Below are 13,461 nucleotides of genomic sequence, written 5' to 3' on the forward strand. Positions count from 1 at the left end.
TCATTTCTATAGCGCTACTAGACGTACGCAGTGCTGTACACTTGAACATGAAGAGACAGTCCCTGCTCGACAGAGCCTACAATCTAATTAGGATAGACAAACAGGACAAACAAGAGATAAGGGAATATTAAGGTGAGGATGATAAAATAAGGGTTCTGAACAAGTGAATAAGGGTTAGGAGTTAAAAGCAGCATCAAAAAGATGGGCTTTTAGCTTAGATTTGAAGACGGCCAGAGATGGAGCTTGATATACCGGCTCAGGAAGTCTATTCCAGGCATATGGTGCAGCAAGATAAAAGGAACGGAGTCTGGAGTTAGCGGTGGAGGAGAAGGGTGCAGATAAGAGAGATTTACCCAGTGAACAGAGTTCCCGGGGAGGAATGTAGGGAGAGATGACAGTGGAGAGGTACTGAGGAGCTGCAGAGTGAATGCACTTGTAGGTCAATAAGAGGAGTTTGAACTGTATGCGGAAAGGAGAGGAAGCCAGTGAAGTGACTTGAAGAGAGGGCTAATATGAGCATAACGACCCTGGCAGAATATTAGTCGTGCAGCAGAATTTTGAACAGATTGAAGAGGAGAGAGATGGCTAAGTGGGAGACCTGTGAGAAGCAAGTTGCAAGAAGCGAGAGGTGATAAGAGCGTGGATGAGGGTTCTGGTAGTGTGCTCAGAAAGGAAAGGGCGAATTTTGCTGATATTATAGAGAAAGAAATGACAGGTTTTAGCAGTCTGTTGAATAGGTGCAGAGAAGGAGAGGGAGGAGTCGAAGATGACCCCAAGGTTACGAGCTGATGAGACAGGAAGGATGAGAGTGTTATCCACAGAAAGAGAGAATGGGGGAGGAGGAGAGGTTGGTTTAGGGAGAAAGATAAGAAGCTCAGTCTTGGTCATATTTAGTTTCAGATGGTGCTGAGCAGTGCATTTTTTCTAGCAAAAAAAGGTGCCGGTACTCAAGTGCCTGGCCACTCTTCAGGGGTGGGGTGATCACTGAGGGACCCATCCCACAATAGCCAGGCCCATGCAACCAGTCACAGAATCTATGACAAGGCAGAATTGGTGCATAGAGCCTGAACTCTTTCATTAAAACTTGGGGACCATGGGTCAATTTTAGCAGATAAATGAAAAAGGTGCCGGTACTCAGTACCCCCAAGTACCCCCTCAAAAAAAGCCCTGGCGCTGAGACATCCAGGCAGCAATGTCAGACAGGCAGGTTGATACTTTGGCCTGGGTTTCAGCTGAGATTTCTGGTGTGGAGAGGTAGATCTGGGAGTCATCAGCGTAAAGATGATATTGAAAACCATGGGATGAGATCAGAGTACCAAGGGAAGAAGTATAGATGGAGAAGAGAAGAGGTCCCAGGACAGATCCCTGAGGTACACCAACTGACAGTGGGATAGAAGTAGAAGAGGATCCACTAGAGTATACACTAAAGGTACACTGGGAGAGATGAGTGAAGGAGTGGCCTAGTGGTTAGGGTGGTGGACTTTGGTCCTGGGGAACTGAGGAACTGAGTTTGATTCCCACTTTAGGCACAGGCAGCTCCTTGTGACTCTGGGCAAGTCACTTAACCCTCCATTGCCCCATGTAAGCTGCATTGAGCCTGCCATGAGTGGGAAAGCGTGGGGTACAAATGTAACAAAAATAAAAAAAATAAGAAGAAAACCAGGAAAGAACAGAGCCCTGAAATCCAATGAGGACAGCGTATCAAGGAGCAGGCTGTGATCAACAGTGTCAAAAGCAGCAGATAGATCAAGAAGGATGAGGACAGAATAGAGACCTTTGGATCTGGCTAGGAACAGATCATTGGAGACTTTAGCAAGCGTTGTTTCAGTTGAATGAAGGGGGCGAAAGCCAGATTGAAGTGGATCAAGAATAGCTTGAGATGAAAGAAAATCAAGGCAACGGCGGTGAACAGCACGTTCAAGTATCTTGGATAGGAAAGGGAGGAGGGAGATGGGGCGATAGTTGGAAGGACAGGTAGGGTCCAATGAAAGGTTTTTAAGGAGTGGTGTGACTATGGCATGTTTGAAGGCATCAGGAACAGTCGCAGTGGACATTGTAAAGTCTTAAGTTACAAACTGGAATATAAGGCCTGAGTGATGTTAAGAGGGTTTACACTGCAAATACAAAATGAAATTTTACCTGCAGAAAATGCCATCAGGGCATCATTTCTCTTTACGCAGCCATTCTGATCCAGGAAATTTGCTGGGTTGAAAACGTCTGGCTTCTCATACTGTGTTGGGTCATAATGAACTGAGCTCAACACAGGAATGACAGCTATGTCCTGAAAAAAAAAGGAAGTGACATCACTGCAGTGTAAGAGGTTAGTATTCAGTGGGGTGGCCTCTGTATAAAGATAAGCAGATGAATTATCTGTAATCTGTACCCCTAATTTTCAGCCAAGCCTTTTCTTAAGTAGGACCACTGAGGATAAATTATTCATTTTTAATGGGTAGTGACTATTGTGTGTTAAAGGAATAATGTCCCTTATTTGGTAGCTTGACCCCTAGTGTAGTATGGTGAGACTACAAGTAGGAGTCGACTGACGCCATTTGAATCTGGGTACGATGGTAGAAGAGTGGCTGGATATTGCTCCTACTGCCTGTCCCTCTACTAGTCAACAGAGAAACCCCAGTAGGCATTGGGGAAGGTATTGGGAGGGTTGCACTTGGGGTTGGGGATGGATTGAGTGTGGGTGGAGGGGGGTTAAGTACATAAGTACCGCCATACTGGGAAAAGACCAAGGGTCCATCAAGCCTAGCGGCCAATCCAGGGGAGGGGGTGTTAATTTACCCACTATTGGACTCTAAGAGACAGTGGGCCTGATTTAGGGTCTGCTATTTGTGTTATTGTAGCCAGGAATGTGCAATGTTTCCATTTGCAGCAATACAAATTCATATTTACTGCTGGCATTGTTAGTGACTTCTACGGTAAATGCTGCTGTGATAAAATGCATTTTATTGTAACCTCACAATATTCAGCCTGCCACTATCAGGAAAAGGGAATGGGACTTAATATACTGCCTTTCTGTGGTTACAATCAAAGTGGTTTACATACTATATACAGGTACTTATTTTGTACCTGGGGCAACAGAGAGTTAAGTGACTTGCCCAGAGTCACAAGGAGCTGCAGTGGGACTTGAACCTAGTTCCCCAGGATCAAAGTTCACTGTACTAACCATTAAGCTACTCCTCAGCAGTTGACTGCTATGGGCTGAATCTAACCCAGATATTCAATGCCGGGCCATGTCCGGACACCAGCATTGAATATCTAGATCAACCATGGACCTGGAAGTTATGCAGGTACCAGCTAACATTCAGTTAGAAAACCGGACAAAGATAGGACTGCCTTTTTTTGTGGTCCTGTCTGTATAGTTATGCAACAAGAAGACCCCTCATTCACACTCTTATCACCTCTTGCTTAGACTATTGCAACTTGCTTCTCACAAGTCTCCCACTTAGCCATCTCTCTCCTCTTCAATCTGTTCAAAACTCTGCTGCACGACTAATATTCCACCAGTGTTGCTATGCTCATATTAGCCCTCTCCTCAAGTCACTTCACTGGCTCCCTATCTGTTTCCGCATACAGTTCAAACTCCTCTTATTGACTTATAAGTGCATTCACTCTGCAGCTCCTCAGTACCTCTCCACTCTCATCTCTCCCTACAGTCCTCCCTGGGAACTCCATTCACTGGGTAAATCTCTCTTATCTGCACCCTTCTTCTCCACCGTTAACTCCAGACTCTGTTCCTTTTATCTTGCTGCACCATATGCCTGGAATAGACTTCCTGAGCCAGTACATCAAGCTCCATCTCTGGCCGTCTTCAAATCTAAGCTAAAAGCCCACCTTTTTGATGCTGCTTTTAACTCCTAACCTTTATTCACTTGTTCAGAACCCTTATTTTATCATCCTCACTTTTAATATTCCCTTATCTCTTATTTGTCCTGTTTGTCCGTCCTAATTAGATTGTAAGCTCTGTCGAGCAGGGACTGTCTTTTCATGTTCAAGTGTACAGCACTGCGTACGTCTAGTAGCGCTATAGAAATGATAAGTAGTAGTAATAGTAAGACAAGAGAAAAGGACACAACCTCATGAGGGAAATCAAGAAGACCAAACGCAGTGAGGAAATGGAAACACCTTGTAGAACCAAACAATCTTTATTTCAACCAGCATTGATAACACATTTCTTTTATATTGTCAATGCTGGTTGGAATAAAGATTGTTTGGTTCTACGAGGTGACTCTATTTCCTCACTGTTTGGTCTTCTGTATAGCTATGCAAGCAGAGGCACTGAATATTATCAGTGCCCACATAACTACCAGCTCCACCCTGATTCTGCCCATAAACTGTCCCAGCACCAATCGGACAGTATCTCAGTGGTCACACTACATATTCAGCTACACTATGCAGTTAAGGTTGCCATTTAGATCCAGATTTGCCTGAGAGGATTGATCCAGTCCTGGGCTGACCCCATTGTAAGCAGGGACTTCTGGTTTTGATTTCCCCACTGGATTCCCTAAGAAAAACAATGCTACAAGTCCCTGCATGGTATTGGGGTAAGCGCAATACTGGATCAACCCTGTTGGAAAAATCTGAATATTCCCTTTCAGTCTGCTTGTCAGGCTTTAAGTAGCCAGGAGTCTCCTGCTTGGTTAAAAGCCTCTAAATATCAACCCCTGACTGGCAGCTGCTAAACACAAAAGCACCTTTGCATAATAACCACTTAAGTTTTGGCTGAACTATAAGACATGTCCAACCAAAGGTTATGCATTAGGCAGCCTTGAACATATATAAAAAAAAGATTTATGTGATATTAACCACATAAATCCTTTTGAACAGAGACCTCTAAGAGTTCAATGAGCTGCCATCAAAACTATGATTCTAACCCTAGCTGACTCAAAAAAGTACCTTTGGTATCTTGAAGCCCTTTATCTGGGTTTCCTGTGTCACCAGGTGTGGTAGAGACAGTGGAGTGATATCAGTGAATCGTTGAAGTTCCTGAATCACTGCATCAGTGTATGGCATGTTCTTTCTGTCATCGGTAGATGGAGAACGATCTGGACCAATCACCTGGTTGATTTCCTCTTGTATTTTTTCTGGAAAGAAAATGTTTCCATACAGATGTTTCATAAATATCTTAAGAAGTCCACACGACATTCTTTCTCCTCAGAGGGACTGAAAGAACTCCTCTTCACAGTAGGATTTTGCTTTTATTGAGTATGGGGTACATCTTAAGAATGCCTTATTTAACCCTGAATAACAATTCACCAAATTTTCATGTTTTTCCTAAGCCAGTGGTTCCCAAACCTGGTCTTGGAGGCAACCCAGTCAGTCAGGTTTTCAGGATATCCACAATGTACAGTATATTCATGAGAGAGATTTCCATGCAGTGAAGACAGCAAAAGCAATTCTGTTTCCTGAATATTCATTGTAAATATCCCGAAAACCTGACTGGCTGGGGTGCCTCCAGGACTAGGTTTGGGAACCACTGACCTAGCCAATAGTGTCTGTTGGGGAGGATTTGCCAGTCACTTTCCATGTTTGTTTGCACATGTGTGATCAAACCTATAGTTTGGGATCTGTGCAAGTTTCGGACGAAGCTGAATGCAAATAAGTGCAGCAGAATAGCAGGGAAATCAGGCTTTACCGCCAAAGAAGAAAACAGCTCAGCCAGTCACAGTGTAGACAAGCACATGCCTTTGGGAACCCAATCCCTGCCAGCATGAGAATGTGAGGGAGTGGGGAGTGCATGGAGGGATAAGTAAACGAGAAGGGCTGGGACTGCAAAGAGAGATGGGAAGTGCAGTGGGGGAGAGTGCAAGAGGGTGAATATAAATGCAAGGGGGGACTGAAGGGGATAGGGAAAGGAGAAGGAAGTGCATGTGGAGAAGGGAGGGAGATTGCAAGGTGGATGGTGGCAGGGAAAAGAGGGGAGAGTGCAAGGGGCTAGGAGGGAGAAGATATGAATGCAGGAGGTTGGAGAGGAAAGGGAGAGGGAAAGCATATACACCTATAACCATGCAACTGATATTCACCCCCCTGACACATATCCTATAGACATAGTTAAGAGATACACTCTGATAGATACACACATCCCCTAACACAGCAACCTCCCCATATGCCAAACAAATACATACCTAGACTATTCACCATATTACTCACACAGATACCACTTGCACACGTCTATGAATCTATCCAGCAAGCTCTTGCTACCCTACCAAGATAATTCACCATCAGTCACCCATAATAAGGCCTATACATGTAAATGCCTCAGAATGTAAATGGAGAAAGGGGAAAGGCGTAATTGTGTCACAAAGTGAAAATGTGCTTCTCATCTTGTCTAGAATATCTTGGTTCTGTATAGGTTTTATAGGTATGATATTGCTTGTGTGGATATGCCTAGATGTCATCATGTGTAATTTAGTGTCTTATATGTATAAGAGAGAGAGAACATTTGAGGAATGGAAAAGTTCAGATATTGTGATGAGGCACTACCTATTCAAGAAGTGGGGATGAGATTACACAACAAAGACTAGGTGAGCCCTGGGTTTCATCTACCTGAGAAAGCAGTGGGAGGCAGCCAAGGGAGTTGTGCTCTGAGATGTTCCACAGGAAAGGAGAAGAGGAGACCCTTTCTTTTCATGTTGATGGAAGGAGGCTCTCCAGTTTACTTTATGGAGTGAGTCAAAAGGAAACTCAGTAAAGCAGTCTCCAGGACAGCGAGGGTCCCTATGCTGGAAGGATAGGAGCCTAGACCTAGGACACTGTGCAACAAAAAGGGCATAAAAGTGTTTTTTTTTTTGCACTCAAAAGGGGGAAATTATATGAGGTGGTTCCTAGTTTTAACTGTGAACAACATACAAAAATGTTGGTATTTTAGCCATTTACATACATATGTGATAATTACACACGAAAATGACATCTTATAAAATACCAACTTTTACAAAAATATGTGTAATCCCCTGTTAGGTTGGGGATTACTGAGAGAGTAAGTCCCTGTGGAGAGTCACTGGGGGAAGTGACTGGGAGGTCCTTGAGTAGGAGAAAGCCTAGCCCAAGGGGAGTAGTTTTAAAATGCAGAGGAATAGTGCCCTGATACTGAACAGTGACCGGGGGGTGGGGGTGGGGGAGAAGTTTGGAAGTAGACAAAGTTGTTTGTCCTTTAGGGGGGTCTCTGTTGCTTGATGGTCCCCTTCCACTGACCTGGAGGAGTAAGGGGAATCCCAAATAAGAAAATGGTGAACACTGGTTGTAAAGAGGAGTTGTGGCTCAGCCAAGTGGCAACTGTGGAGGAGGAGAACTACGGGTGGTCAAAGGAAAGACCCAACCCGGGAGCGTGGGATCAGAGCCAGGGAGTGCCCATCCCATGACCAGGTGGGACCGAAGTGAAGGTCATCTTGGAGGGAAGTCACGTCACAGGAGGTCTGGACCTGTGAAACTGAGAGGAGCACAGCCTGTGGGACACTATTCTCTGGGATAAGCATGGACAGGAGTCTGTAAAAAGTGTATATAGTCCTGCTGAAAAGTCTATGTACATAAATTCAAAGGAAAAGAATACAGGCGTTTCCCTGGGGAATACCAGAAGGATTGTGGTTTTAAAAGACGTTGATATGGTTTGATGTTCCTGATTTTTCAGAGTTGAAGAATAAACAGTTTGAGTTTGCATGAGCTGCTGACTCCAGAGCGTTCCTTGGACTTGAGAGAATAAAAAAGTCTCCCAAGCCTGCCGAATCTAACAGCCAGCCTTATTTCCCAGTTTGCATTTGGACTTGTTTTTTTTTTCTTTTTCATTCCTGGGGGAGAAGAGAGTAGTCCCATCCGCTAATGCTTCTTTCCCCAGGTGGAGGCACTCTCAGGTCAGACCCCGAATCCAGGAGTGCCTGGGTCAGGGGGGTTACATATGCATGTACTTTCACTGAGGATGTGCACATGAATGGAGTGAGCAATTATGTACCTGAATTATTGAATACTATAATTTATGCTTGTTGCCAAAAATGCATCTAAGGTGCAATCATTTACATGAAGGTGCATTTTTGGCAACTTACACTCGTATTTTGTAAAGAAAAGTAGGAAAATACGCTTGAAATAGGCACATTTTTGCTGCTGTAAACTAAGTCTCAGGTATAAAATTACTTTCAACAAGGGCTAAAACTGGGAAATCCAATGCTTAAAGAATAAATGTTGAAATGGTTTCCCACAAGGAGTTCAAAGAAACAGTAGGAGGTTTGGATAACAGGAAAAATTCCACCAACTAGTGTTTAGCTTTTCTAGAGTCTACCAGCCCCAACAGCTACGCCACACTAGGGCTCTGCAAACCTTGGCTCCTTCCAGATCTGAGCTTGGCCATGTTCTTTACAGCACCAATCAGTGCCACATTGTTCAAGAACTCAATAACTGCGGCTGAGTCAACCCTGTGGACCTCTTCCTGTGGCTGTGTGGCCCTGGGTTCCATCATTCTTGTAGGGTCATCTAGTGGCATTTGGCCTTCAGGGCTGAGTGAGACCTCACCCTCCAACAGAGCAAGAGACTCTTCTCTTGCTAGACTCTGTATCAGATCTGCCCTTTGACCTGGTTGAGTTTGTTGAACACTGAAGTGAAAGTTGGTTCAGAGCACCATAATCATTGAACTGACCCTGATACTGGGGTATTTTTTGGAGTGGGTTCATTTCTCTTCTGCATCTTACCAAATGCAGAAATTTCATTTTTACAGCATGGAAACTTCTTCCACATCACTTACTCTCTTCCTGTGACTTCTGTTGTCTTCCATTCCTCTGACCCCATTGCCTTTTCATTGGCTGGATCCTACCTACAGTCGCTGCTGCTAGTTACAATGGAAGCAGGCAGGGCAGGCTCACTCACAAGAGTATGTGTGTGGGTGTGTGTGGGGGGGGGGGGAGGCAGGCGAAAACAGAATTGCAGACAGAGGTTTTAAACAGAGAAAAATGTCTACACATATTACGTAGCACTGAACTACAATTCTCTACAATGAATTAACGTATAAAGTTTAAAATCTTACTGGGAGGCTTATGGGATCTCTAACAAAAACTCATGTCTCCTACTTTGTAAAGCTTATGCATTGGGGAAAAATGTATACTTAAGTATTGGATGCAAGAAGAACCTCCCACTTTTTGGTATTGGAGAAACAGATTCCACAAGTTAATGCTTTGGGAAGCACGGGCAGCTCAGACTTCCCCAAGGAGAAGAAGGGCCTTCATCTCTCTCTGGAATTATTTGCAAAATATTTCCCATAAAGCAAGAAGTGCTGTATCAAATAGGTTCTCAAGTGTTTCCTAAGACAAAAAGTTTGGTAAAAAGGTTGCTTGGGGGTTCTCTGCCTGGGTGGGGTGGGGAAGGGGATTAGGAAAGTAGATGTTATCATTCCAATGATGACCTGGGGCCATAAGAGTCCAGACAATGGGTCATCTCTGTTGTAGCTTAAAGTAATGGTTACAGTAGGGTGGGAATGGGGTGTGATTCAGTAATCTAAATGGTATATTTCTGTATGTTCATTCTGTATCAGTTTGATTACTTGGAGGGGCATAATCGAACGGCACCGGCCAAATAGATGGCGGACCATCTATTTGGCCGGCGCCGCAAAGAGCAGTCCCGAACCGTATTATCAAAAAAGATGGCCGGCCATCTTTTGTTTCAGTAATACGGTTGAGGCTGGCCAAATGTTTGAGATGGCCAGCATCGGTTTTCGCCGATAATGGAAACTAATGCCGGCCATCTCAAACCCGGCCAACTCCAAGTCATTTGGCCATGGGAGGGGCCAGCATTTGTAGTGCACTGGTCCCCCTGACATGCCAGGACACCAACCGGGCACCCTAGGGGGCACTGCATTGGACTTCAAAAATAGCTTCCAGGTGCATAGCTCCCTTACCTTGTGTGCTGAGCCCCCCACTCCCCACAACTTTACACCATTACCATAGCCCTTATGGGTGAAGGGGGGCACCTACATGTGGGTACAGTGGGTTTTTGGGTGGGGTTGGAGGGCTCCCATTTACCACCACAAGTGTAACAGGTAGGGGGGCATGGACCTGGGTCCACCTGCCTGAAGTGCACTGCATTCACAAAAAACCACTCCAGGGACCTGCATACTGCTATCAGGGAGCTGGGTATGACATTTCAGGCTGGCATAGAGGCTGGCAAAAAAGTTAAAAAAAAAAATTATTTTTGGGTGGGAGGGGGTTGGTGACCACTGGAGGAGTAAGGGGAGGTGATCCTCAATTCCCTCCAGTGGTCATTTGGTCACTTGGGGCACCTTTTTGAAGCTTGGTCCTGAAAAAAAAGGGACCAAGTGAAGCTGACAAAATGCTCGTCAGGGCTGGCTTTCTTTTTTCCATTATCAGGCGAAGTCGGCCATGTCATGACCATGCCCCCATCCCGCCCTCGCTACCCTACCCACACGCCCCCTTGAAGTTTGGCCGGCTCCGTGACGGAAAGCAGTTGGCGCCGGCAAATTCGGCTTTCGATTATACCGATTTGGCCGGGTTCAGGAGATCGCCGGACATCTCCCGATTTGTGTCAGAAGATGGCCGGCGATCTCCTTCGAAAATAAGCAGGTTAGTCATTTAATTGTTTGTTGTTTAGATTTTTGATCCAGCTAAAGATTTATAATCTTAACAATCTTGAAATATGTTGAATATGAAGGTGGGGTCGGAGGTGGGGAGTTTCGGTTAGACATGAAAAATTGTAAAATATTGAACGTGTTTCTGTTTGAATTCTTGTACTTTATTTCCTTGTTCAATAAAAATTGTTTACAGTAAAATTTTATTGGAAGGAAAAAGCCTTAAGAAGAGTTAGCATATGGGGAAGGTGCACCTAAACAAATGAGCTCTGGTCTACGGGACCTGAAGCAGCTTAGCGAAATGATGACCAACATCGGATGTGACTTTGAGTCCTAAAGAACTTGAGAGCTGTCTGTTAAAAGATGCGCTTCATTAAAAGTTATTTTCAGATAGGGGGCGGGGGGTAGAAGGGAATGGGGAGAAAACATGATGACGAGAAATTTCCAGTGGAATCTTCCTTGTAAAAGCTTGATATTGTCATTATAGAATCTGCTGGTGCCTGTTTGTTAGGAATTTGTACATGAACATATTGTTTGCATTTGTGGTGTCATCAATAAAAAATTGTTTCAAGTTAAAAGTTATTTTCAAAGGAGAAGCATTATTAGTTGGAAGGTTTTTTTATGCCGATAATGAACATACATTGCCTAGACATTTTTGTCAGAGCTTTGTGAGGCTTTTTCCTTCCAATGAGATTTTAAACATTACATGTTAATTAATTGTGGAGAACTGGAAGTTTCTAACCCAGGTCTCAAAGGGACAGAAACTGCTAATAAATTTATTTCACTCAAAGGTTGGGTTAATACTAAAGTTCTCCAGGAACTGCCCAGAACAGAGTTACATCTCCATAATACTACTTGGGCTAAAACTGAACAGTATGTACACTTTTTATTCCTTTGAAATATTCTCACACTCACCTGCTACTTCTGGGAATTTCATCAGAACCAAGATGCTGTATTTAAGGGTTGTCGTGACGGTGTCTGTCCCACCATAGAGCAGGGTATGCATAGTCATGATGAGAGTTTCCATGAAGAAATGGGATTCTGGATTATTCTTTTCCTGGGGAAATATACACAGATGAATAATCAGGAGAGAGGAAATAAACTGCGTAAGGTTTATAATCTCTCAGGAAATTCTTACAGCCCTTTTCATTCTCTTACTTTCCAGGCCAGTCCACCAACATCCACTGAGTCTTTCTGTAGAGCTATTACCACCCCCCCCCCCCCCCATAATTCTCATGGAGGATCATATACTCTTGTAAGGTCCTTCCTTTCCTAGACTTCCTCTAGGGTCATCCATTTCTCAAAGTCTACCTGTAGGATTATTTGAGCTTTAGCTCTCTCCCTCAGGGTCACATTACTTATTACCATTCTGTAAGGTTATTTATATATAGAACTTTCCAGTAATGTGACTTATGTACTAGATTAGTCAAAATTAAATTCTCAATATATGAGAGTCCCGTGCCAGTCAAACACTTCTCACAGAACCTTAAAGGAAAAATAACAAATACATTTCAATATGATGGGCATGTATGTATGTGTTCGCAAACATGAAACTCATCGACAAGAATCAGCCATCCAAGCCTAATAGGACACCTTAACACAATCCTATTCTACAGGCCACCAGGAAAATGGCAAGACACCCAAACACAACTCATGGATTTCATCTCGAATACCTGCGTATCAGCCTCAAACATCCTCATACTAGGCGACATCAACTTACACCTAGAAAATGACACTCTACCAAGTACACGAGAACTCAAAGAATTCTTAAAACTCTGGGACCTGCAAACACCCAATTTACAACCAACCCACGAAAAAGGACACACAATAGATATCATAACAAACAGATTCGAACTGGACTCAACTATCATACTCACTAACACAAGATGGACACCTACATTATGGTCAGACCACCATAAAGCAAATGTCACTCTTTACTGGCGAAAAACACAACTAAACACAATCAACAAACATGAACGAACAACCTACACAACAAGAGGAAAAATAGACCCCACAACATTCTGGCAACAGATTTACCAGAGCGAATGGACCACAAACGCCGACACCATCCAATTCCTCCAAGAATGGGACGATATAAACACAACAACATTAAACAAAATCACCCCAGTCCAAACCAGAACATCACACAGGAAAAATGCAAATCCATGGTTCACCGAAGAACTGAAAAAACTGAAAACACAAGTCAGGAGACTTGAACGAGCATGGAACAAAAAGAAAGACGAACAAACACTAAACGACTGGAAACAACTTCGGAGAAAATATAAATACACCATCAAACAGACAAAAAGACTACACTATAAAACACTAATAGGACCAAACTACAAAGACACACATAAACTCTTCAACCTCGTGAACAAACTGTTAGACACCACACCTGTTACAAACAACAGCAAAGATATACCAAGTGTCGACAACCTTGCGAAATACTTCAAGGAGAAAATTACACTATTGCGACACAAAATACCTACCAGCCCTATAGAATACACCACTCTCCTAGACTGTCTAGATCCAGAAGAAGGAACACACCCAGCAGACAGAACCTGGACCGAATTTGAATTATTATCAGAAGACCTCATCTCTAATACTCTCAAAAGATATGCCAAATCCAACTGCAAACTAGACATTTGTCCGAACAGCCTCATGAAATCTGCTCCTCAAAAATTCATAATAAACCTAACAAACCACATAAACTACATGTTACAAAATGGACTCTTCTCAAAAGAAAAAGGAAAAATCTTACTCACCCCAATTCCTAAAGATACAAAGAAAAACACGAGCGAAATAACGAACTACAGGCCAATAGCATCCATACCACTAATAACCAAGATAACCGAAGGCATGGTAACTAAACAACTCACAAACTATCTAGACAA

General features: G+C 43.5%; 1 protein-coding gene across 1 annotated transcript in view; it reads right to left on the bottom strand.

Moving 5' to 3' along the window:
- LOC115481126 (cytochrome P450 2F3-like) overlaps nucleotides 1-13,461 on the bottom strand; it is a 66,994-nt gene that overhangs the window by 3,078 nt on the left and 50,455 nt on the right. The window contains exons 7-9 of the mRNA XM_030220157.1: nucleotides 11,483-11,624; nucleotides 4,906-5,093; nucleotides 2,140-2,281 (exon numbers count right to left, since the gene is read on the bottom strand). Coding sequence (XP_030076017.1) covers nucleotides 2,140-2,281; nucleotides 4,906-5,093; nucleotides 11,483-11,624 — 472 coding nt within the window. The remainder of the gene's footprint in view (nucleotides 1-2,139; nucleotides 2,282-4,905; nucleotides 5,094-11,482; nucleotides 11,625-13,461) is intronic.

Source organism: Microcaecilia unicolor, chromosome 11, assembly GCF_901765095.1.
Source record: "Microcaecilia unicolor chromosome 11, aMicUni1.1, whole genome shotgun sequence".
NCBI classification, from domain to species: Eukaryota; Metazoa; Chordata; class Amphibia; order Gymnophiona; family Siphonopidae; genus Microcaecilia; species Microcaecilia unicolor.